Source organism: Miniopterus schreibersii (assembly GCF_964146895.1).
Source record: "Miniopterus schreibersii genome assembly, chromosome: 11".
In the NCBI taxonomy this organism is placed as follows: Eukaryota; Metazoa; Chordata; class Mammalia; order Chiroptera; family Miniopteridae; genus Miniopterus; species Miniopterus schreibersii.
This window is the reverse complement of record NC_138111.1, coordinates 34673028-34700261: the sequence shown is the minus strand read 5'-3', so window position 1 is coordinate 34700261 and position 27234 is coordinate 34673028. Positions and strand designations below refer to the sequence as shown.

The 27234-nt window shown below is 37.1% G+C and overlaps 1 protein-coding gene across 2 annotated transcripts; it reads left to right on the top strand.

Moving 5' to 3' along the window:
- Nucleotides 1-719: 719 nt before the first annotated feature.
- CEP78 (centrosomal protein 78) lies at nt 720-27234 on the top strand. 2 transcript variants are annotated; one of them, XM_081150491.1, is made up of 16 exons: nt 720-1230; nt 4510-4682; nt 4777-4849; nt 5884-5987; nt 7708-7882; nt 9803-9916; nt 11406-11470; nt 11763-11874; nt 15260-15395; nt 16443-16488; nt 17835-17963; nt 23010-23087; nt 24430-24596; nt 25533-25701; nt 26020-26067; nt 26623-27234. In XM_081150491.1, the coding sequence occupies exons 1-16, from the start codon at nt 978-980 to the stop codon at nt 27172-27174; spliced, it is 2394 nt and encodes a 797-aa protein (XP_081006617.1). In that variant the 5' UTR covers nt 720-977; the 3' UTR covers nt 27175-27234. The 2 variants fall into 2 exon arrangements, with proteins under 2 accessions (XP_081006617.1, XP_081006616.1); XM_081150490.1 differs by lacking the exon at nt 26020-26067 and having other exon boundaries at nt 880-1230.

Sequence of the window (27234 nt, the reverse complement as noted above, 5' to 3'; positions counted from 1 at the left end):
TACAGGCTTATATTTTGGTTGGCGTAAGACATCACAACATTAGAGCCACATCAGTCTAATGGTAAAACGAATTAACTGCCTGAGTTTTTCCGCTTAGCTGTAAGTTACTTAACTTCCTGTGCCTCAGTTTCTCTTTTGTAAAATGGATATACAACAGTAAACTCTCTGTGAAGCTGTTAGGAAAATTTAATGATTTCATACACTCAGTGCTGAAAATAATGCCGAGAAGACGGAAAAGTACCAGTTACTAGAGACAGCCATCGTCATCATCAGTACAGAACAGATTAGTAGCAACCACAGTAATGTCCTGAATTCCCTGAACATTTTACAATTTGCCAACAACCATGTGAGGTAAGTAGAAAGTACAGAAATTAAAAAGTACTTTGCAGAATTTAACACAAAGAAGATCTAATGGGCCACATTTATTCCCATATCCCCTATTGACTGTACTCCCTCAGCTGGCCGGTGCCAGCACAGACACTTACGAGTTTAAACTATTTTTTAAAATGCGTGGCTACATCCATATCCCACTTTTATTCGGATCAATCAGGAAATCTTTTCCGGAAACACCGAATTCCTAAACCACTCACCGCTCGCAGCGCCCGGCTCGAAGGTCCCGCCCCCGGCCCCAAGCACCGCCCCGGGAGGCGGGGCCTGCGCGCGCACGCGCGGCGAGTGCGCCGACGTCCCCGCGCCCCGCCCCGCGGGCGGCCTCCCGCCGGCTTGAACTGAATCCCCGCGCTTCCGAGGGCTATGAGGCGGCGCCAACGGCCGGCGCCGCGGCCGGGGAGGGAGGGAGGCGGCGCGGGAGCGCGGCCGTGCGGGGCGTCTTCTGGCCGAGCCGCTGCTCCTGGGCTCGCTGCGGGGCCGCAGCCTTCGGGCCGTGGGCGCCCGAACCGCCGGGCGGCGGCCGGGGGCTCCCAGGAGGGGGCGGCGTCACCTCCACCGCGCGGGCTCCCCGAGGCGGCGCTCCGGCCATGATCGACTCGGGGAAGGTGCGCCGCGGCGGCGCGGCCGACTTCTTCTCGCACTACGAGTACCTGTGCGCCATGCAGGACTCGGTGCCGCTGCCCGCCGTGCGCGCCTGCCTGCGGGAGGGCGTGCTGGACTTCAACGCCGACCGCCTGCGCGCGGCCGACTGGACTCCGCTCCTCAGCACCCTCAAGATCAATAAAGACCTGCCCCTGATCTCTATCAAGAGCTTCTTCCAGCCGTGGCTGGGCGAAACAGGTTTGTAGTTCCCGCTTCTCGTGGCCCGAGTGGCGGTGCGGCGAAGCGGGATTTTAAACGGTGCAAGGTGGAGCCTGGGCGCGGGACCCGGGGCTCGGCGCCGGGGTACGTGTGCGGGGCGGGGGCGCGCGGCCTGGGCGTCCTCCCGGCTCCGAGACCCGGGGCGAGCCTCTAGGCCTCTAGGTGTATTTTCTTACCTGTAACTTGGGCTTAACCGGACCCCCTCTGTGTGGTAATGGCTAGGAATCGGCGCGGTTACGCTTGTAGAGCACTTTGCGCAGTTTGGGACGTCGTTAAGCATTCGGCACGTTACCTAGCTTATTGAATGGCTTTGCCTAGCGCAGAACAAAGAGATTGGGAAATTGATACATCCCAGCCTTTTGACTCATTTCGTTTTAAGACAGGGCTCTTTGTTGGGGGAGGGGGGTACGTTGTATTAAAAGTAGCGCAATGCAGTGGAAAGAGCATCGGTGTGAATGCAGCCTAGGGTTTGAATTCCAGGGTTTACACTCTGTGTGACCTGGGCAGGTTACTTCTGAACTACGGGGCAATTGTCAAATGACATTAAAAACCACTGTTTCCGTGGGTTCTTAGAATTAGCAGGTTGTGTGCGTAAAGGATCCTGGCACCTGGATGAGCTCAGTCAGCACCACGCACTTCTGGAGACAGGGCTCCTGCCATAGAGAATTTTTCTTTTTACTGGGGGAGGTTGCAAGTGAACACAAGCCCAGTCGTCGGTACTCAGGAAGAAGTGAGTTCTAGTGCTGCAGAGCTGTAGAAGCTACACAGATGGCAGGAAGGAGCGACTGTGGCAGAGTTTGAGAAATTGAAGAATGTATGACAAAACTAAGGTACAGGACTAGAACTTCCTTTTTGGGAAAGAAGTGGATTGAGACTAGAAACCTGGTGGGGGCCAAATAGGGAGGAGCCTTGTTTGTTCTGTCAAAAGGTTGGATGTTTATCCTGAAGGTGATGGGAAACACTCAAGGGTGATGACATGGACTTTTGATTTGGAAGCTCAGCTGACCTCCTGAAAGGAGACTGACCGCCTGGAAGGCAGTTGATTGGAAGGAGGATAATTGTAATCTAAGGGCCCAAATTAAGGTATGGAGAGGGGAAGACTGGATTACAAAGATCAGAGAGACAGATTGGGTGTGGCCTGGTGGCCAGTTAGAAGAGGGAGGGCAGCATGTCTGGGTGACAGCTTAAAGCAGCGCTTTTCTGTGAGAGGCAGAGCACCATAGGAAGGAATTGGGGGTGGGGAAAAGTCATCTTTGATGCTTTAAGAGGGGCCTTTGGGGCATCCAAACATGTTTGACAGATGTTTGAAGGCATGGGAGAGACTAACTCAGTCTGATCCCAAAAATCGTAGGCCTGAAAAATGCTTTTTAAATGAACACACTTGAATATATTTATAAACTGAGAGAGTAGCCAACACAAAGGGAGGGTGTGAAAATATAGAAGAAATGATTATTGATTTATATTTTTTTAAAACCTGAACACTTGTCTTGTGCCTGGCCATTCTCTAGGCCCTGGGGTTTACTCCATCTGTTACCTCTTCTGCAAAGACAGTTCATCTCATCCCCTGGTGAAGGGAAGTCAGGTTATTCTCCGCATCTTATTCGGGTGTAGGAACTGTTCTGTACCTCTGACAACTTAACCAAAGTAATACCTTAGAAATCAAAAGAAATTACAGTTGGAGGGGACCTTAGAGTCTAGGCCACTATATTTAATCCTGCCTAACATTTTACATTGAATGTAAGAAAAGTGTATTGCGGAAACCATTCTCTTCAGAGTTCCTTTACCGAGTGAACCTTCTTTAATCGGTTGCATCCAGTGGGTCTAGGCTGTACATTTTAACGTCGTAGATTTGTTTCTTCATCCTTACTTACATTTTGCCTGGACTATTGCAGAAGCTTCTAGCTGGTTTTGCTACCCCTGAGTTCAGTTTCTCTCAGTTCATCTGCCTACTCGTCTTGAGTGATCTTCTAAAATGAAAGGATATGCCTAAAATAATGCTTATAATGGCTTACACCCACTGGATTAGTGCTTGTTGGTTGCACAGCTTGTGTTCTGCACAGAGGCTTGAAATCTGAGCTGTGCTCTGCTGAGCCTTATGGGGCTAGTTGGCCCTGAGGAGGGGGTGCTTTTTATTGTCTGAAGTGGGTGCCTTTTTCTTATCCTTTCCTTTATCTAATTGGTCCTTCAGCAGTGGGGTGCCTTTTTCTACCCTTCAGAGGCACCTGTTCTATTGGTAGCCCTGGTCGTCATCACCTGTGGGGTTAAAAACCATCCTGTCTCCCAGGCTTGCTTTGGCCAACCTCTCTATTTTAATTTCTATCTCTTCTCCCACTTGCACCCCTGGCCTTTAGCACTCCCTACCTGCAGTACTGTCAGTGCCTGGCAGATGTCTTTGCACATGTTCTCCCTCTGCAGTTAACCCACCTCCCACTAGACTCTGTAGTCATTCTCACCTTTCTAAACCAGTGATTTTCAACCTTTTTCTTCTCATGACACACATAAACTAATTACTAAAATTCTGCAGCACAGCAAAAATATTTTTTGCCTATCTGACAAAAAAAGCTGTAATTTTGATTCATTTACATCAGATGGCTATTGTGTTGGCTGTTGTCTGTTTTTGTTTTTTGTTTTGTTTTTTTTTTTGACAATCTAAGGGAAAAGATTGTATTGTAGCATGCCACACAGACACATTCTTGTGTTTGTGGTTGATGAATTACGGCTGTAAATAACGCTATGGTTTAATGAGCCCACCATTCTAAGTTTATTAAACATTTTCCATTTTTGTGAAAGTCCCCCCAAAAATACAGTCAGGTATTGCATGTTTTAAAAATTCTTGTGGCACACTGGTTAAAGTCACTGTTCTAGATGATTCAACCTCAGGGTTATTTTGAAGCTATCACTTGGATATAACTTGTTGCTTCCATAGGAACTTTTTTACTCACATGGTTTGTTTCTATATCTTCTATGGTTGAAATTTTGAGTTTACATGAGCAGATGTTTTTTATTGTGTTTTTTTAAATCCTCACCCAGGGATATGTTTTTTTTATTGATTTGTAGAGAGAGAGGGAGAGAGAGAGAGAAAGAAAAAAACATCCATCAGTTGCCTCCTGTATGCGCCCCAGTAGGGGATCGAATCCACAGCCTTTTGGTGTGCAGGATGATGCTCTAATCCAGTCACCCAGCCAGGGTAGCAGATGCTTTTTAATGATGATAAAATGTATGTTTGAAATCGCTAACTTTACAATACTTTTGCTTTAGGTTCTGACAGAAGTAAAGTTTGCAGAAGTCGAGTTCCTGCAATAAGAAGCAGAGATGTGACCTTCCAGCTATGTAAAGCTCTTAAATGCTGTTTAAGTGCATCAAATGCTCTAAAGAACCTGGAGCTAAATGGACTAGTTCTGAGAGAGAGAGATTTAACTATTTTAACAAAGGTAAGCCTTCTCCATTATGTCCTGAGTACATTTAATAGTTGCTTTTGGGGGAAACTAAACCAATAAATTTTTTAACCTTTTCTCCCCATTAAAGGGATTGAATAAATCATCTACTTTGGTGCACCTGTCTCTTGCAAATTGTCCAATTGGAGATGGAGGTTTAGAAAGTGAGTTTCAATCTTATTTAAGTCTCTTTTCATCAGACGGGGCTCATGATTCCCTACACGCCATGTTAATTCCTATCTGGACTTTTCTTGGTGCTGCCTCTATCTGAATTGTCTTCTGTGCCTGCTCAAACGTTGTTCCAGTCTCACTTGTACCGTGAAAGTTCGTCATGCTCTATACTTTCTGAATTAATTTTACTTATGGTTGTATTAAGCCACAAGCTACACAAATATATAATATTTTGTATTTTCTGTTTTTTGTGTTTGTTCATCTCTATGAAATATTATGTGAAGGGAAAGAGCAAGATAGAAAGAGGGAAAAAATCAGCATTATCTTTAAATAGTTAAAACACCTATATGCAATCATAATTATAACACACTGTGGTATGTACTAAAATAGGAAATATATGCAAAGTACTATGAGAGCATATAAAAGACCAACAGACTCTAGGTTGGTGGGGCATATCATGTAAGTAAACACAGAAGGGGACTGTTGGTTGGGGTCCTGAAGAATTAGTAAATGATCTCTGTGTCTTAGTAGTCTGGGGAGTAAGGAAGCCTGCATTTCAATTTGAGTGAACAGAGTTTGAGGCCCTCTGTCTTATATCATTCTAGTATATTGTATAGCACCTAATAAAAGTCTGGGTTTATAGTTGACATATAAATTGTTGATTGATAATCGAGATGAGGTTATAGGAAACAAAAATGGGAAGACTTAGGCTTTTCGGTTTTTCCTGTCTCAAAAGGTAGCTGGTACTTTAGTGAGGGGCTGGGAATTAGGTTCGAGATATTCAGAGTTGAGCTTTAGCATCTGAATAGAATTAAATTGTTGCTATAAACTGGAGTAATGCTTTGTTACCGCCATGTTTGAGAATGCACCAATCCATATCCATTCTCTGCAAAGATCATAGATAATGAGTTTTACAGTACAGCTATAAACCTCCAGTAGACTTAAGAAAAGCGAGTAAATCAAGATTGACCAGACTGTGTAGGCTTTTCAACTTATTGTGTGTATGGTTTGTTTTTTTTCCTTTTAGTTGTTTGTCAAGGTATAAAGAACTCTATCACTCTTAAGACAGTAAACTTCACGGGGTGTAATCTGACATGGCAGGGAGCAGATCACATGGCCAAGATCTTAAAGGTGATTTTGTTTAAACTTTCATGAAAACATATTATGTGATTGAAGGCACATTACTATTTTGATACAAGGTGGCAGTTACTTTTGTCTTTTGATACATGTGGTAATTGCAGTTTTAGTTTTGTTGAAAGAATATGACCAATTTTTAGGTTGGGGTTCTACCATTTAGTAAAAATGGTCCACTTAATCTTAGAAATCAGAGATTGACTCTAAAAAATAAACAATGCTTTCATGTATTTTTAGTTATTGAAAACATGTATTGTGGTACTATGAAGAAAGTGTATGCTATTAGAACCTTCAAATGACTTAAATGAATCAAATATTTATTGTTAACTGCTGTAATTTATAAACTGATAAAAATAACTATCTTAGCATTTTGTAAATATAGTTTTTAAAATAATACTTTAACAACTTTATAATGGTTATAACTACTATATTTAGGCCTAATATTACTTATTAATAATTTAACATAAAGCTTTTTTTAATAGTTTGATGGTACAGGACAGGGATAGGTAGACTATGGCTGGTGAGCCAAATTCAGCCTATCACCTGTTTTCGTAAATAAAGGTTTTTTGGGAACAGTCACACCCATTTGTTAATATAGTAACTATGGCTACTTTCACCCTATACCACTCAAGTTGAGTAGTTGCAACAGAAATTGTATGGCCCACAAAGCTGAAAAATTTACTTTTGGGACTATCGAGCAAGTCTATTGACTCCTAGTATAGAAAATAGTCAAGAACAAGGATTCTAAAAGCCAATGGCCTAGGTTCAAATTCCAGCTCTTCCATTTTATAGCTCTTGACCATGGACAAATTACTTAACTTCTATGCTTTATTATGTGGATTAAATTATCTAATTTTGTATAAAATAGTGCCTGGGACATAGTAAGCACTAGGTACATGCTTGCTGTTATTTCCATTGTTGCTTTAATAAGTTATTGTTAATAGAAAAATGACACTAGTGGTTTTCCTTTTATAGCATCATAGGAACTTTCTTGTTGTTCAAGAATGTAATAAGATTTTTTTCTTTTAAAGTCAGTTTTCCCTGTTGCCAAAATTTATTTTATGAATATGCCTTTCAGACAATACCTGTGGTTAAAAATCAAACCATCAATTTTGTAAGGCATGTCAAATTGGCTTTGCTTATTTCAGGCCTCTACAGTTGGTGTGCATACCTTAAGTAGTACGTCAGATCCATTGGGTTAGGGGAAGAAAATATTGGAACCTCTATATTTATTTTTGTATCATTTAAAAAAACATGTGTGGTATATAATGTACATAAAGTATATGCGTAGAATTTCATATATATAATTTATTAATAAATAAGATACATGTTTTAAAAATGTGGGATGCCCAGTCAAGCATTTATTTGGAAACCACTGAAACAGAATGATATAACTTAGGGCCTCAGCAATGCTAGAATTTAGAATCAGTTCCCTGACCTGGCAGATAAAGACAATAAATTTTATAGAATGTACTTCAGTTGTTAAAATATAACTAATCAGCAACAGGTCATCCAGTGGCTGAAGTCTCATTACTGGCAGACTAGAATCTGGGTCACTGAACTCTTAAACCACAAACAGTTGATCTCTTCAGTTGATTCTCCTGGCATATATACTTGGCATATGTGTGTAAATCTCAAACATGATAAGCCATACTCAGTGTGCATATCCTGTTCCTTTATTTAAGTAACTTAATTTCATCTTATTAAACTTTTGAAGTATCAGACCATGAGAAGACATGAAGAAACCTGGGCCGAGAGTCTTCGTTATAGGAGACCTGATCTTGACTGTATGGCTGGCTTGAGGCGCATCACTTTGAATTGCAACACGCTCATTGGTGACTTCGGCGCAAGCGCTTTTGCAGAATCTCTTACTGAGGATTTATGGCTTAGAGGTAAGTTCTAAAATTAAAAATATTGAATTTTTTTAATGTAAAAATGCTTAACTTTTGGCACAATATCATTGTCATATTTTTTAAAGCCTCATTTTTTCCTAAAGCTTTTATTGTGCTTTTAAACTTTTAAGAGTTGCATATATTCTTTATAGAAAATATCGAGTAACAGTAAGAATTACCCATCATCTTAATAATACCCAGACATAATCACTGTTCATTTTGGTTTATGTACTTTCAGTCTGTTTTTTATAAATATATTTGTAAACTTAGAGATTATGGAAATGGAATCGTATTGCACTTACTATTCATGTCCCTGCTTTTTGACCTATAATGTAGTACTCCATTATAGTGATGTGCAATAGTTTAATCAATTCTTTGCAATTAGGTTTAGACAGTATGGTTTTTCCTGTCAGAAAGAGTGTGTAGTTGAGCACTTTGTATATACGTCTCTGTGTCTATCAGGATTACTTCTATAAAATACGTTACTAAAAGAGGAATGACTGAGTGTGACATATTTTCAAGACTTTTGATATATGTTGCCAAATTGCCAGCCAAAAATGTTGTCCAGTGTGAGGCCTGCACCCTTAGGAACACTGGCTTAGGCCTGCACCCTTAGGAACACTGGCTTCTGTAACTTTTAAAAACTGTAAAACTATAAAAATGAGTATCAGCATCCTTTTTTAAAAAAAATGCAAGTGGGATTACTTCAAATTGTATAATTTTTTCATTTAGTGTAGTATGAACATCTTAACAAGTCAGCAAATTTACATCTACCACATAATTTTTTGTGACTGTTCAGAGTTCCACTATATGAATATGCCATAGTCCACTTAGCTTCCTCATTCTTGTTAGATATAGAAGTTGTTTCCAGTTTTTCACTGTTATAAACAGTACCTTGATATACATCCTTGCCTACATCTTTGATTATTGTTTATGGTTAAATTCTCAGAAAAAGAATTTTTCTGGATCAAAAGAATATGCACAGTTTAAAGGCTTTTGCTGTATGGTTGAGCGTCCTCCTTGGCTGGGAATCAAACCGGCAACCTTTCAGTGCATGGGAGGACGCTCAACCAGCTGAGCCACACCAGCCAGGGCTATCTAACTTCTTATTTCTCTGTGTCATGAGGTTTTGAAAGATTCCAGTTATTTTCATGTAATGGTATACATGACACTATTTCTTAAAAAAAGCTCATATGATAGTTTCCTCTTAGGTATACTTTTTATACCAGTGGTTTTGTGATGATCCCTTTGATTTAAATGAGTAGGTTGTGCAACCTCAGAACTACTAGTATTCATGATCATTTATTCTGTTCTTTGTCTTACCTTTTGAGAGTTCTTGACTGTCACTCTTTCATGATAGGCTTTTAGCATATTTAACATATTTTATTATATATTCACACATTCTTTGGATTTGTCATTGTTTGCATCTTCTTAGACTTCTTTTCTTTGTCTTTTTTGTTCTAAATCTGTTTTTTCTATTCTATTTTCCCCTTTTAACTAGTTTCAGGAGTAAATTGGAGCTCAAGATCATGATCAAAAGAATGCAGTGCAATTGCTGAACCCACTCAGTTTTTGCCTGTAAGATTTACACTGCCATTAGCATCTTTGCTATTTATGAACTGAGATTCTTTTGTGTTATTTTCACTCATAGATTATATATAGTTATTCTTCAACTCTAATTGTAGAATATGGTGGGTGATTTATTGGTACTAAAGGAATGGTAATTATGGCATATCCAAGAAGAGTTTTTTATTGGATTTTGCATTATGTGTGCATATGCTTTTTTAAAAAAATTTTCAGTACCTAATATTAAAAACCTGCCATGACTAGTCTTGTGCAGGAATTTTTCACACATGAATAAGGAGAGTTGTCTTAAATCTGTACAGAATTGGCAAGTGACCTTTTGTTTTTCACCAATAGCACTTGACCTGCAACAGTGTGGCCTCACCAATGAAGGCGCAAACACTTTACTAAAGGCCCTTGAAAACAATAGAACTCTCGTCATTCTGGATATAAGAAAAAATCCACTTGTTGGTATGTCTCCGCATTTTTTTTTATTGGTTAACAAATAACAAAACAAAAAGAATTTATTCATGTATTGACAATTTTTAAAACCTAATGTATTTAAATCCTAATCTTATACTTTTCTAGTATAAAGTTTTACCCTCACAGAACTTATATTCTAGTGGAGAGTTCAGATAGAAAAGAGTAAACAGGTAAGTTAGTATAGTTTTTTATAGTAAGAAGTGCAAAATTACCTTAAGGTGAGGAGACTGAGCTGGGCACATAGGACTACATTAGATAGGTTTGTCAGGAAACAGCTCTACTAAAGAAATGACATTTGAAAAGTGGAGGAGACCTGAGTGAAGAGAGGGGCAAGCCATGGAAGATCTGGGACAGGAAGATTCCAGGACAGGAGAGTGATGAGTACACAGGCTCATAGGTGGAAGGGTGGATGGAGTATTTAAGGAAAAACACATAGGCCAACATGGCCAGAGCACTGAGTGAGGGAGAACTTGGTGTGCTCTGAGGTTGGGGAGCTAGCCGGGGACCTGATCTTACAAGGTCTTGAAGGCCAGAGCAAGGACATGGATTGTTCTAAATGAGCAAAGGGTTTTGAGCTGAAAAAAGGCACCATCTGGAAAGTGTTTCAGTAAGATCACCCTGGTGTGGAGACTAGACTTGGGGGATAAAAAGCAAATAGGGAGACCAGTTGGAAGACTAATCACAGTGATCCAAATAAGAGATGGTTATGCTTACCTTAGGGTGGAAAGTTGGAGCTGGTGAAAGGTGGTTAAATTCAGGTTGTGTTTCAAGGGTGTAGCTAACAAGACTTGCAGATAGATTAGGTATAGGGTATGAAGGAAATAGTAATATAGAAACAAATCCTAGGTGATTTTGTACAACTGGGTGATACCACCTACTGAGAAGAAGGGGCTGAGGGAATATCAGGAACTTGGATTGATGTTTACCTGCCTTTAGTGTCTGGCCAGTATCCAGACTCTGCTTCCTATCCAGAGGTGTCCAAAGTATTTAGATTTGATCTTTGCTGCTGCCAAAATAGAAACCGTCGGGTCTGGGGGTAGGGGAGGGGGCAATTTGTGAGGTGGCACACTTTCATCTTAGGTTTTTTGCTTTTTTAAAAATATATTTTTATTGATTTCAGAGAGAGGACGGGAGAGGAAGAGAGAGATAGAAACTTCAATGATAAGAGAGTTATTGATCAGCTGCCTCCTGCACGCCCCCTACTGGGGATTGAGCCCACAACCCGGGCATGAGCCCTGACGGGGAATCGTACTGCGATCTCCAGGATCATAGGTTGATGCTCAACTGCTGAGCTACACGGGCGATCTTGGAGGAAGAAATTAGAATACACAAAGACAGGAATAGGTATACAATTACATTACGAGGATTTTGCATTTACTTTTATGGGAAAAGCAATAATTGGTTGGCTTTTGTTTTAAAATGGAAATAGTCACTCATTGGGAAATTATTACTATAATTTCAATTTATTTTACTATAGATCATTCTGTGATGAAAGCAGTTATCCAAAAAGTTCTCCAGAATGGAAGGAGTGCCAAGTCAGAGGTATAATATGTATTTACTTTTTCATTCTTTCAATGAAGACTTTCTCTTTCATTGATTGTTGTTCTTCATTTTCTAATAAAATTATTAAGGTGGTTTCTGCCGCCTTAAGTTTTTAGTCAAATAAAATGGCTTTTCTGTTTTTGAAAATATTGTGTGAATCTTTAATTTGGGGTCCCAGAATACAGATTGCAAACCCTTTATTAACTTTAAAAAACTTAGTAATTTCCTATTAATATCAAACCCTCATAAATAACCTTTATCTGAAATGGAGTATTTATTATTCCTCTTCCAGTATCAGTGGATAACTTCTCCATCATTGAAGGAGCCATTCAAAACTACTAAACAGAAAAAGAGAACTATAATTCTGGGAAGTGGTCGAAAAGGAAAAGCTACTATTAGAATTGGTAACCCTTTGTATCTTGCCTTCTTAATGCTACCAGGACTTACACCCTTTATGTGTTCCTGTGTGCTCAAATTGAAGTCTCTTCTCATTGTATGATATTTATGCTAACAAATAGTAACTGCATGCATATTAAGATGACTGATTGTTCTGATACAGATTATGAGAATTTGTGGAATGTAGAAATAAATAATTTAAGAAGGAGATGCTAATATTTTCCTTTTTTAAATTAATTTTCTTGTTTGTGCTTCATAAAAAGTTTATTATTTTGACTATTTTCTGGTTGATGATTATTTCTGATACGTTGCAGTTGAAATTTGGGGTGTACTTTGACAATTTTAGCATTGGTGTTTTTGAGTGGTGCTTTTTTATTTTATTTTATTTTTTAAAAATATATCATTATTGATTTCAGAGAGAGGAAGGGAGAGGGAGAGAGAGAGATAGAAACATCAATGATGAAAGAGATTCATTGATCGGCTGCCTCTTGCACGCCCCCTACTGGGGATTGAGCCTGCAAGCCAGGTGTGTGCCCTGACCAGGAATTGAACCAAAATCTTCTGGATCTTTCGTCAATGCTCAGCTGCTAAGCCATGGCAGCCGGGCTGAGTGGTGATATTTTAAAATAAAAAATTATCCTTTTGTGCTATAAGAAACAAATTTTTTTCAAGTTCCATTTTTACCTCTTATTCCCTTCTTCCTTAGAAATTCCCACCAAAAGTTGTTGAGTGAGGTGACACTTTGTCTCCTTCAATGATTTAAAAAACAAAAACAAAAAAACTTAGAATATATAATCCTTATAAAAGAATGCTGCAAACCATTTTACTGACCCTAGATGGGACATTGTAGAAAAGCATTTAAAAAATTTTTGCTATAATGTATTTTAATTTTCCAAACAATACTGAACCCTGAATTTTAAAAGTAAGCCTATAATTTTGTTGCCAGGCATCATTTTTATAATCTTCTTTATAAAATTCTTTAACAATGGCATAAGTTTCATATTCTCCTGAACATATAAATTTGATATAATCCAGTTCTGATATTTTTGTATTGTTTTTAAAGAGACCTTAACTTTTATTTCTAGAACAAGTGTCTTTAGTTACAAATAGCTGTGTGTGTGTGTGTGTGTGTGTGTGTGTGAGAGAGAGAGAAAGAGAGAGAAATAAAAATGAATGGCAGGGTCGAATTAGTTAAACCAAGTCTAATATGAACCTAACCCTTTCTTGAGAGTAAATTGACATTTTGAAACAGTAAAACCATAAGATCTAATTCAAAGAAATTAAAATAAAATTTTTATGTTTATAATCTGCCAGTTTCCTACAAAAAGGTTTGTGGTGACTTTAGTTATATGTCAGGTACATGAAGATCACCAAACAATTACCAGCAAATAATCTTTTATTTGGATGCTACCTGAGACTTTTTTTAGAGTGAAATGTTTATTGATTTTTTGGTTATATTATATACACCTCCTCTACTTTGAGAAGGTGAGCGAAATAGTGATTAGGTCTGGACAATGGTAGGTTTTGTTTTGTTGTGACTCAGCAGAGTTAAAAGACAGTTTTGGTTGACATGTCTACTGGTTTACTTATTTATCTATTTATTTATTTTAATTAAAATTTTTTTTTTCTATTACAGTTTACATTCAATATTATTTTGTATTAGTGTCAGGTTGTACAGCATAGTGGTTAGACAGTCATATACTTTATAAAGTATGTGATATTTCCAGTACCCGCCTGGCGCCATACAGAATTATTACATCATTGACCATGTTCCCTGTGCTGTGCTTTACGTCCCGTCCCCATCACTGTTTTGTAACTGCCAATCTGTACTCGTAGGTCCTTCGCCTTTTCACCCAGTGCCCGGCTCCCTCCCCTCTGGCAGCCCTGTCTGTCCTCTGTGTCAATGATATGAGTCTGTTTCTGTTTGTTCATTCATTCATATTGTTCTGTAGATTCCACATAAATGTGAAATCATGTGGTGTTTGTCTTTCTCTGACTATAGTACCTGGTGGTGTCATAGGGCATCATGGAATGAGAATAAAACAAAGTTTTTTTCTTACTTAAAGTGGAAGTATGACAGGTTTGTGAGTTCACTGAGCAGTTTTTAAGAGTAATTTTATTTCTTGGGCTTTTTTTGTATTTGCCTCAGTTATTTGGAAACATAGAGGTAAGCCAAATTAGTGTCTGGCTGTATAGTTAGATCTCAGTGAGGTTAAGGGTTAAATAATTATGTGAATTGTGTCACATTCATATTATAATGATGTGTGCAGAAAGAAAATAGGAACTTGTGTTAGAATTTTTTTAATCTAACAAGTGTAAATTCTTTTGTTTTTAATTACAAATATATTTGCATTCGCTTCTGAAATTAAAGGAGAAGGTATACAGGTACAAACCACATACACACAAACATTCTTTGTTAGAGATTAAATAATAAAAACATAATAGCATAAGACAAACTGAGGTCCTATATGTTTTAAGAGATAATGTAAATTTATCCAGAGAAATCATATAGGATCATGCAGTTATCAACAAGCTACACTACATGAAATATTTGTCCTGTATTACCACATATACTTTATTTTACATCCTAATGTTGCTTAAGTAGATATTCTATAGTGATACAGGATAAATATAACTACTTTAACAAGCCTGTATTGTTTTCTGTAACATTAGTGAAAATATTTAAATGTGAATTTAATATATGGTTTGTTCTAAATAAAGCATTAACATGTAGGCTAGGTTTTGCTACCAAATTCTTCATACAAAGATACTTGACACTTCAGTATTGAAATGTAGGATAAGTCTCCACATTTTGCTCTTTTATGCAATGGGTTTTATTTCTTTCGTGTTTTCTACATGAAATCAAATGAGCAGTGAAGGTCAGCAGACTTAGAGGAGAGTAATACTGGTTACCCACTACCCAGCAACTTTCAGTCTTGTAACTTTGATCATTTTTACATAGAAAAATTAATCTTAAGTTGAAATTTTGGCCTACTTTTAGAAAATTCTTTTTGGCAGGGGTCGTGGATGTATCTGTCTCTGTCCTTGAGATTCAGTAATGCCAAAGATATTCTGAGATTTAATAAACTGAATGTTTCTACATGGTACATAAAATGTATAATTCTTTATTCCTTGGGATGTTTTTATTTACTTTTGCATATTCTGCACATTTCATGCTTTTTAGTTAAAATATTAACTTGTTACCATAGAGAACTTATATTTTTAAACATTGCTGGCCTATGTAAAAACATTTTTATAAAATGTCTGTTTTTAGTGGCTTTGGCGTCATTTTTAAGTGCCCATTTGTATTCTTTTAAAAGTGTGCATATGTACTGATTGCTCTGTAGACCCTGAGTGCATCTTGTCTTTCTTTTAATGCTTTCTCAAACATAGGATTGGCTACAAAGAAACCTGTAAATAATGGAAGAAAACACTGCCTTGGTAAAGATTGCTATGCTCCTGAACCTTTGCCGCCTGGCGTGTCTGGTTTCCTGCCGTGGCGTACTGCAGAACGTGCAAAAAGGAACAGGTAGAGTATTTTTATTTTCTACCTTTAGTCATTCAAAATTCTTTATTTTGGAGCGCATGTTATGTGAGAGGTCTCTGGCTGTTTCCATAGAGGATAAAGATAAGTCGCACAAGGGCATCTGCCTAGTGCATAATTTAAGGAAGAAAAACTAAAAGTAATTATAGTTGGGGGTTTAAAGTTATTTCTTAGCACCACAACAGATGTAACCTGGTGGGAGGCAAGAGGAGACTAAAATTATCTCTAATTGTGCAAGTGAGAAAGGTTTCATTAAAGGCTGGTGTAGTTGAGCCAAGTCCTGCAGCGCTAAAGTAGGAATTTGGAAATGTAGGAATGGGGGGAGAAAGACATTTTAAGCATGGGGAATAGTTTGGTGCAGAGAATGGAACTTTGGATTAGATTTAACCTAACTCAGTCATGACATACGTTATTTTAGTGAATCACACTAGATTTAACTAGTTTTAGCTGATTGTTTATCCAGGGGATAGCTGTTTAAAGTAATTTTTGTCATAGACGTGTAAAAATCTTTTAAAATTGTTGAACTATAATTATAGGTTTGTCAGTGAATTAGACTGCTATAAATTATTTTCAAAGGACTTACTTGGTAGTATTCAAGAAATTGGGGATTGACAATTGCTTAAGACAGAATTGATTTTAAATAGGACTTGAAGTAGGTACTATGTAAAATAGTCATTAAATTGTTCTAACTAGGGGTTTCATATCTTCTTGAGATACTAATCTCAGACCCATCCTGGTTGCATGAATGGTAAATTAGAGAACCATTCATGTCACCAGTTAAAGAAGTTAGACTGGAAATACCAACCATTCTGAACATAAGAACTAAAGGTGCCTCTCAGCAGTTCAGAGCTATTACAAAGCCAATCTGCTAAATTCTGCTCAATTGTCTCCATAGCAGAGCCCTCCAGGTCTTAATTTTTATACAAAATTCTATATGGATATTGTACATAACCCTGACAAGTTTTATTAACTGGGGTTAACTGATGATGTATTTACATTAAAATATAATTTAACTTGTTACTGTCTCTTTAGGGGTTTTCCATTGATCAAAACTCGTGATGCATATAATCAGTTACAGGTATGTAGCTTTCATAGTTGTGATATATAGGGGGTTGAAGTGGGAAAGGTGTAAGGTCATTCTCTTTGCTTTTTAAACCAAACAGAGCCTTGCAAGAAACATTTCCCTCCCTGAGATAAATTCATTTAAAACTTGCCAGGCCACTCTCCCAATGCCGCTTCGTAGTTGTGTGGATATGGCACACACTCGGGGCTTGCAGTTTCATCTGTAAGCAAGGAAGCCATTTCTCTAGTCCACAAATGAGCTCTTGCCCAGTGAAATAAATGTGACTGCCATTACTGACCCAGCATGTGGAGATGTCATACTCAAGAATTCCCTTATGTTTTTAAGAAATGTTGTCTGGAGGCTATATAAGTTCCTTATCCTAAAGCCAAAATAAAGCAACAAATTCCAAAGCCTCTGCTCTCTCAGAACACTTCTTCCTCTCACCAGGACCACGCACATTTCCTGTCATACTGCCTCATGGTCTTAGAGCAAACAAGTCCTCAGAGTATGAGGTTCTCCTTCTCAGCCGTCCTGGGACCGTGTACAGTTGCTCTGTGAAAGACAGCACTCTTGAGATTGAGACGAGCGCCCTGCGTGCCGATACTGCCCCCAGATGCCCAGCAGAGTGCCTGCCTTGCTCACCATTGGCACCTCCTGCACTGCAGGGTTCACGGCCTGTGGCTGAAATGGTATCTTGGTGACTTGTCCTCTGCAGTTACGTAATCCCAGCGCACTTCTTTTGATCTGTAGACTTTTTATGGGGTTGGACCAGGTCCATTTTTAAAACTTTGGAAATACCATATTGAACAACATTCCAGTGGCAGTGAAACTTGACAGGAGAGTTGTGTTAGTTTTACACATTTTTGGCTTATGGATGACGAGAAGGTGAGGTTTCTGATGGGTCACTTTTAGTTGTCTATGGGTGTGTCATTTGTTTTTTAAAATTCTAGTGTTTGGCTTTCAAATTATTCTTCTCTATCATTCCCCTCCTGATGGATTTTCTTTCTAAAAATGACATTTTCTCCCAGACTCTCTGTGTCTAATGGTGGAAAGTATATTTCTCACCTGCAATATAAAGTTGATCTGAGAAAAAATGTTTACCCTGGCCTGTCTGTGGCTTATATGAAAGATATTTAATAAAATAATATGGACAATTCCAAATATTATTCCTAACTGTGTACAGTAACAGCAAAAATAAGTTCCTGTCATTTTACTTTGTCATTGCTTGTTTTGCACTAAGGGGCAGTGAAAGACATTTATAAATAATAACTTGATAACTCAGATCACTTTTGTTAAATGTCCTTTAATATTTGGTAGCTGGTGTATCTTATCTCTTACATTTCTTGTCTTCTTTCTTCAAGCAATTAGATTTTCCTGTGACTGTGACAGTAGAGAGTCCTTCCTCCTCAGAAATTGAAGAGGTCGATGATTCTTCAGAAAGTGTTCAAGAAGAACCTGAGAAAACCAGTTTAAAACCAGAAGCATTACAGGTACAAAGTTAACCACTTTCAAGATATAGAGGAGAGTGGGACAGCTTGCGTGAGGCTTCTGTTTTGCCCTCCTGTGTGTATCGTGTCCCCATGAGTGGTTCTTAGGTTAGACCAAGGTGAAAGGTGGACATTCGAACTCTAAGAAATAAAAATCAAAATATGCCGCAACTAATATATTTTCCTTTCCTTAGAACCATAGAATATATTAGATTTAAGGAGAACCTGAATGATCATAAGATAAACTCCAAGAACTTGAATTCTGAATGAATGTACTCAGCTGATTCAGTTCTCTTATTTTACAGGTCAGGAAATTGACCATTCTAGCTGAACTCAGTAAGAGGAAAATATGACTTAATTTCTGTAAAAAGTAAAGTTGAAAAAAAAGTTTTTATGTTGATATTCTCCTTTTCTAAAATAAAAAAAACTACATTAGGTTGCCTGATAAACCTGGCATCTAATGTCATTTCGTACTTCTGTTTGTATGGATAGAAAAGAAAAATTAACTTTTATAACAAATTTTTGCACCTCAAAAATACTGTATTTTATTTCAACTTTAATGCAGAGTTGATCATTTGTAGTAAATAAGGGAAACATCACTTGGGGGTTCTTTGTCTTTTTGTGCTACAGACTCCACATTTAATTTTAACAAATTATTTAATATGATTTTCTCTTAGTATAAAACTTGACAGATTTAGAACTAGTTTTCCCATTAGGACTATAGAAATTACTATTTCATTTTCAAAAAAGAAAGCTAGATTTTTATTGTTTAAGTTAAAACTAATGATAATAGAGAAAAATTTTAAGATAATTACTTAGAAAATTATGAAATGTTAGAGTAGGAGGAATCTGAGTTCATGTAAAATTGTCTCGTAAATGAGCACCTACAAATTGTAGCACTTAAATGGTTTATTCTAAGTTGCCAAGTAAAGACAAGAGCCTAGAGTGTCTAATCCCCATTCATCGTCATTTTGGATGTGTTGTATTCATTTCCTTCACCAGGTGACTAGAAGATTGTATTTAGAAAAGCTATTATAGATGTTAGGGAAGACCAGGAAGGTTAGAGGCTGTAAGTAGGGAACAACTGAGTCAAGACCCATGAGGACCCTCCTGCTCCTGGATGTCCACTAAGAGTTAAAAACTAAGTAAATTATGTAATGTTCATACAGTGGGAAAACTACAAAGCAATAAAATTGAATGTACTAGAGCTACAGGCAACAGTGTGGATGAAAATTTTTTTAAACAGTTCTTTTTATTTTTAAATTTATTTATTGATTTTGGGGTGGGGGAGGAAAAAAGAGGGAGAGAGAAACATCAATTTGTTGTTCCATCCATTCATGCATTCATTTGTTGATTCTTGTGAATACCCTGATGGGGATGGAACCTACAACCTTGCTGTATCTGGATGACGCCCTAACCAACTGAGCCACCCTGCCAGGGCCAGTGTGGATGAATTTTTAAAAACAATGTTGAATGAATTAAATAAAATACAAATACACTATGATTTTTTTTACATAAAGTTAGAAATTGGTAAAACTAAGCTATATTGTTAGGTATGTATGCATGTAAAGGAAATGATTGTCAGTATTTAAGAGGGGAAGAGGGGCTTGTGATGAGAGAATGTGGGAATTTTTGAGATGCGGACAAGTTTTACTTACAGACTTTAATGATAGTTAGAAAAGTATTCTTTTTATTTGCCACACTGACAATTTTACCCTGTGCACTTTTCAGTATTTGTATGTTTTACAATTAAAAACCTGACTAAAGAAATGGTTGCCTCTAGAGAGCTGGATGTGTAAGTGGATTAAGACTACAGTTGACCCTTGAACAACTTGGGAGTTAGTGGTACCTACCTCTTGCACAGTTGAATATTTGAGTATAACTTAAGTTAGCCCTCCACAGTGTTACACGGATTCCCAACCACCAGTTGACCCTTGAACAACTAGGATTTGAACTGTGCGTGTCAATTGAAAAAATTTGGGTTAGGTGGACCCACTCAGTTCAAACCTGAGTTGTTCAAGGGTTAACTGTATTTTAAGCCCTTTGCTACTGATTGCATTTACGTATTCATCATTAAGCATTAATTGATGTACCAAGCACTCTTCTCAGTTTCACATGTGTGTTAACTCACGTAATTGTCATAAGAACTCTTATGATGTGAGAACTTATCTCCATTTTATAGATATTAAATTGAGGCCTAGAGTTATTGAACTTGTCCAAAGTTATATAGCTGAGAATTAAGGCCAGGATTTTCCCCAGAGAATCTGAATTTTTAAAATATAATCTAAAAGAGAAATTTACTAATTATAAGCAAAGAAATACATATTTAAAGAAGACAAAGTTTTCACCTGTCCAGTTAGAGAAAAACACATTGTCGTTTACACACATAAACTTGTATTGGCAGGGCTTTTCCTTATTTAGCATTTACTGATTGTCTGCTTTGTGGTAGGCACAGGTTCTGGGGGTTAGTGCTTAAAACACACTCCCTTCTCTCAAATATCTTGCACTTTAAGTGGAGAAGTGAGCCAACATTTATAATAGAGGTTATATATCCAGTGATATATTGCCATTAGCAGTATAAAATCTTAGAAATCTTTTGGATAGCAGTTTGGAGATAGGTACCTCAGAGCCTTAAAAATGTTTACTTGCTTTGATCTCAAACTTGTTTTTATTGATTTATTTCATTAAAATTATGCTAAATATGAAAAAACCTTCATGCATAAAAATAATTATTTTGTCTTATAATATTGAAAAATTGTAAAGAACCTAAGTGTTTAACCATAAAAGAATGATTAACATGGACCGATAAACCCTCTCAATGGAATATTTTGTTTCCCAGTAAAAAAAAAAAATCAAGGTTATGGATACCCTCATTCTATGAGAAATAATTGATTCAATGTTAAGTGGAAAAAACTTGAACATGAAATTTGATATACAGTATGATAGGAGCTTTGTTCTAGAAAAATTTCAGCTAGCCAGTGAATAGCAGGGAGGAAGGAGAGCAGATACAGGAAGAAAAATACTCCAGAAACTTATCATTCATCTTACTTAAGTAATAGAATATCTAGCAAAGTACTTTCTGATATTTTAGTTCCATATTTTCTTTTAAAGAACATGAATAACTTCGTAGGAGGAGGGTACACTTTTTCATAAAAATTTAACGTTATGTTCTAATTCCCTCCACTAGAGGGAGAAACTGTTTCATGTAATTGAACTTTGATGTGTTGTTTAGAACTGGTTAATACTGGAATATTTTAGTCAACTGCCTCAGATTGTGGTGGGCTTTGTTTGTTTGTTTGGATGTTTTTATAAAAAAATTTTATTGAGGTATAACATACATACAGCAAAGTGCTTAAATCATAATTCTCAGCTCAGTGAATTTTTACAAATGTATACACTCATATCACTCCCATCCAGAAAAAATTATTTACAGCTTTTCAAAAGGCTTCCTTGCTCAACTTCTCTAGTAAGTATATTCTCCTTCCCCAAAGGTAGCCACCATTCCCACTTCCATTATGTGATGAGGCTTTTTTGTTTGCTTTTTTTTAGAATCTGTATGAAATCAGTTTTAAATATTAAAAACATTGTGTAAATAATGAAGGAATTTTGCAATTTTTTTTTTCTCATTAGAAACTTGACAAGCTTTAACTGGTAATGAAACATTTAAAAACCGGAAGTTATTAGACTGTTTATTTTTAAAACATATGTTCTTTGTATAAAAATAGATGTTTATTGAGCAAATTTTTGAAAACAATGAAAGCTTTTTGAAGGAAATAAAAGCCACCTCTGCCTGTACACACACCTAATCTGCCCTTTGTCTTAAAAAGGTATCAAAAATATTTTGTCATGTCACTAAATACTCTTCTATATCAAAGAATCAGATTAAGCTTATCCCTAAGAAAAACACACAGATATATTTTGAATATAGAACTCTTGAAGTGTCATTAACTCTGCTTCAGACTTCTGGTTATCATTGTTTTTTAGTGGCTTTATAGAGCATTCCTTCACATGGGTCTGCTGTTTTTATTCACACCAATCCCAATTTGGAGGTTTTTAACCCACTTCTAGGGATTAGTTATAAACAGTCCTATGACGTCATGTTGCTAGATAAATCTTTGCCCACATCGTTGATGAATTCCTTAGGGTAAATTCCTGGACATTGAACCTTAATTACACCTGCAAAATCCCCTCACTGCCGCCCCTAGGCTAGTGTTTAAGTAACTGGAAGGTTTGTGCACTTCAGCAGGTAGGAATCTTAGGGGCTGTCTTAGAGTGGTGTGTACCACAAGCAGTGTCCCCCACTTCAGGGGTGTAAGTGTCTTAGTTCTTGGAGTATTGGTAAGGGAGTTTACCTATGTCTGTTCTTTTTTATTGACTTTGGTGAATGGAAAGATGACCACTTCTGTGAACAGGAATGGCTCCCAACTTCCTGAATTCAAACGTGGCTCTACTACTTAATTCGTTATGTGACCTCGTGTGTGCTGCTCTTCTCTCGGCCTTCATTTTCTCATTCATAAAATAACATGGAGTTAATCATTGTTCTTTTCTTGTAGGGTTTTAATGAGTAAATTATTTAATACCGAGGAAACTCCTAGAACAGTGCTTGGCATATAGTAAAGGGCTTTAAAGGTGTTTACTTTTTTAAAAAATGCATTTGAATCTGCAGTTACATAATTCATTGTGTTAATGAGCATGTTACTAGGGCTCCCTTTATTAAAGGGACCCACAATTAAAGACAGAATTTTATTTTTTTCACCTTAAATTTTTATTTCTGGCTTACTATATTGTAGACATATACGCCTTTTCTAGTGAGCTGCCAAAATCTGTTTGGGAAAAAGTAAGAGTTAAATAAATCTTTAGCATGCTAATTTGCTATATTTTGGTAATTCACTATCATGGTATGATATTACAAGTAGTGGACTATAATTCTGAACTCTGAGTTCACTTCTGGCTCTGCCTCTAAATCCTTGGTGAGATCTATAGCTGGAAAGACTTTTGGATATCATACTATGAATAGTTTATAATGTACACTCTATTTCTTCGCACTAGGAAAAACTGGAGGAGTGCATAAAGCAGTTAAAGGAGGAAAGAGGCATAAGGCTTAAGGCTGACAAGCGAGTTCGTGAGGTAAACAAGTGTTTTCTTATACTTTGGAGAGTTTGGGCTTTATTTTGATTTGATTTTAAGCCATACACACAGTTTATAAACTTTAGAACTGTAATATATTACAAATTGGTTGTACCACATGAACTTTTATATTTACTCATAGTTAGTGGTCATGTGATCTGTATTTCAGCAAATATCTTTTTAAAAATGTAAAAATCTTAGAGTTTTTGTGTGTGCTTTTCTGTGACTTTAAGCTTATTTTTGTTCATGATGTTTTGATTCAAAAAAGCACTTGTGCTTATAATATATATATATGGTAACATTAAGACTGTCTACTCAGCTGTTGGGGGGAGGTTGGGGGAGTAGAGGGATTGAACAAAAACGAAAAAGAGAACTCAAGGACGTGGACAACAGTGTGGTGATTTTGGGAGTGGAGGGTGCTGGGTGGAGGTGGAAGAGGGCATAGAGGGGATAAAAGGTGATGGAAACAACAAAATAAAATAAAAAGACTGTCTACTGACAATGAATTAGAAAAGTGAATCATTTAAATAAATATAAGATATTAGAAAACTGCTAAGAATACAATAAAGGAAAAATACGTATTATGAGAATTACAATTAGGCTAATGTGCATGAAAGCAGGGCATAAACTTTGAAAAGTTCCATATAAATATATATTATTACAAGATGAGTTTAGGGAGGAATTACTTGAAGCGCATACATTGGATTGGAGGGCACTTATTCAATGAGTATTGAGCACCTGCTTATATAAGGCAAAAGATGCATCATGAATGAAAGGCCTTTCTGAGAAAGAGTGGAACTGGGCTTATATGTGGTTTAGATGCGGAGATGATGAGGGAGAGGTGTGCAAGGGAGCAAATGTTTTTAAAAGCCAAGGAGAGTATTGATAAGCATACATTTAATAAATTGGGTATGGCTAGGACTTTTAAACTTACACAATGAATATTTTTCTAACTAAAATTAATCTTTAAGATTCAACAGAGTTGTATTATTCCTTGTTCAAATATGACTTTGTATTTTATTTTGTAATTTAAGGGAACCCTTAAGCAGCTAATTCTCTAATGTAGAATGAGGATCCAATGTGAATTAACCAGTTAGAAATGTGATCTTTTGCAAGGTCATTAATAAACAATAATTGCTTTATTTATATACCACCTAAGTATTACATAAAAAACCTTGTTGGGTGGCTCTGGGTTTTGATAATTATGTCTTTTACTGATGGAGAGTTAGATTAATCACTAATTAATTGCATTTTTAAATGTTTTAGTTTTGTTACTTAAAAACTTTTCTTTTGATGAGAGTGAGAGGAAATCATGTCTATCATTTTCAATTTTCTTTTATAGCTTGAACATGAAAATGCCCAGTTAAGAAATATAAATTTTTCTTTGTCTGAAGCCCTTCATTCACACTCATTGACAAGCATGATCCTGGATGATGAAGGTGTTTTGGGCAGCATTGAGAATTCTTTTCAGAAGTTCCATGCTTTCTTGGATCTCCTTAAAGATGCTGGGTTAGTTCATTTCTCTCCATGGCACTCATCTTTTCACAACTATAATGGTAGTTTTTGCTGAGGAACTTGAGCAGTTTTCATCACTTCCATGGTCATATTTAGTGTGTAATTACAGGTAATGTACTTATTTTTTTTTAAATGAGGAATTACATTTTAAAAGAAATGCAAAATGGTGAACCAGCTTTGGTAGAGCAGGGCCCATTATAAAAGAGTAACCTATTAGTAAGTATAGTTTAAAATAATTTTTATCTTAGACATAAAAATTGTAACTAATCAGCAGGGCATATATTGATCAGCAGTTCTCAACTGGGAGTGATTTTGCTGAAAGAAGATGCCAAAAGAGAGAATGAGAGGTTGATAATTGATGGAGTAATGTGCGTAGGCGAATGGGTTGGTGTTGGGAAGGAAGGAACACGCACATTCTTGGAAACTGTAGGAAAGAAAGGTGGTAAAGAAGTTTGGGAAGATGGTGATAGAAGGAGACTTGACGACGTGCCGAACGCACAATACGGTGTACAGATGGTGTATTGTGGAATTGTGCACCTGAAACCTGTATAATTTTGTTAACTGGTGTCACGCCAATAAATTCAATAAAAATAAATAAGTAAATAAATAAATATAAGTAAAACCATGATCCTGGAAAAGGGTTTAAAAAAAAGTGTGGGAAGAGAGGTGAGAGACCGAGGACTTAGGTGCATGACAGATGTTTAAGCTGCTAGTGAGACAGTTTAAAATGGGGTGGTGATGGGTAAGGAAATAAATCAGATGGTGGCATGAATATTAAGAGGTCTGAGAACTTGGGAAAGATAGAGGCTTATAATCTGGAGTAGAATATTGGCTCTTAAGGTTACAGAAGTACTTCGTAGTTATGGATACGGGGGGATCTGAGCTGCTCTGATGTGACTGCAGTGGCCCTGCCCGTTGTCCTCTATCCAGGCTTGGGCAGCTCGCCACGACGGCTGGGATAGATCCGTCAGATTTCCATCTCCTGGGTCGTCCCCGGCTGCATTCTACTCTTGCTAGTCCACCTAAGGAAGAAAAGGCACTTGAAGAAGAAAAACCAGAATCGAAGCAGAATGCCCTAGGACAAATGCAAAATATCCAAGTAAGTGGACAGAATAAAACTTAATGATTCTAAGAGTGATTGGCAAAAAGGGAGTTACCAAGTCAGAGAAAATAATGAAAATCTGTCAGAGTTCACATGCTTTGGAGCTAGAAGCTTCTTTGGGGTCCTTTCTAAATCTGAGATTAGTAAATTTGTGTCCATTTCATGCTATCATATTGTTATATATAAAAAACTGGAAGTTCTCTTGAAAATTTATGACTTAAAGCAAACTATCCTCAGTGAAAGAAATGAAGCATTAGAGAAAATATTCTAAATTTTAAATTGTGTAAATATCTATTCTATTCATATTCCATCTAGGTTTCTATTTGTATGCAGTCAGCTTACAATGAAGGAACACTAATGAAGGTACAAGTACTGATACTGATACAGATAATTAATTAAAATAAGTGATCCATATATAACTAATAGGCCATATACTATAGTTAGTCACCCAGTTATGGGAATGGGAGGGGAAAACCTATCTGCTTTTCCTGTAGCCTTACTTGGAGCCCCCATCTCCCGTGTCAGCCAATCTCAGGCTGGTTGTGGGAACTGAACTTGAGAACACAGTCTCATCACAAATTGGATACTGCTTACATGTGCTGGAGGATAGAAAAGAAATTAATTTTCTTAAGTAATAGGGTTTTATTATTTCTAATGAGGGAAAGGGAAATGGGTAATTACCCCAAACACAAAAGTCTGAAAATGTAGGTGGACATACTTAGATGTAGCAAAGTTAAGTTGGGAAGCACTTGGCAAGATGTAATTAGAAAAAAACTGGCTCTAAAATCTTCTAAATAATCAATTGACTATCTTAATAATGAGATCACAGAGTAACATTGAAGCTTAGGACTCTACTTTCTAATGGTTGGCTTTGTTCATTACTGAATTTTTGTCTTGTTTTCTTTTTTTTGCCTCCAGTTTCAGAAAATTACAAGTGACACTAGAATTCCTTTGCCTCTCGACTCACAAGTCCCAGTTTCTGTGCAGGAGGCGTTAGTAACTTCCAAAGACAACTTGGGAGTCGAAGTCACTGAGCGACGGCAGGAGTCTTTTGAAGAATTCATTGCTAGAACATGTTCTCCTTCAGCTGATATGATTTCTGGACCTGGAAATCAAAGAAAAGAAGACGAGTTGTCTAGAAATAGCAGATCTTCAGAGAAAATGGCCAAAACCTGTGAATATACTAAAAAACACTCTGCTAGGAAAAAACATGGAAAGGACCTACATTCCCGCTCTGACTCACCTGTGAACTGGAAAAGCAAAGGAATAGAGCAGAATAGTTTTAATGAGCCAATTAAAAGCGAGTCTTTGAAAAACCACATTTCTGTCAAGAAAGACAGTAGAATAGTGACTGTTTCATCCAAGAGAACTAAAAGTAAACTCAATCTGTTAGAACATTCTGAAAGTGATACTCTTGGATCTGATTTTGAATTTCAAGAAAGCATTCATACTCTATCACGCCTGACATAGGTCTAAATCTTTTGAAATTATGTTTTTGCCTTAAAATGTAATAAATTTCTTATGTTTTCA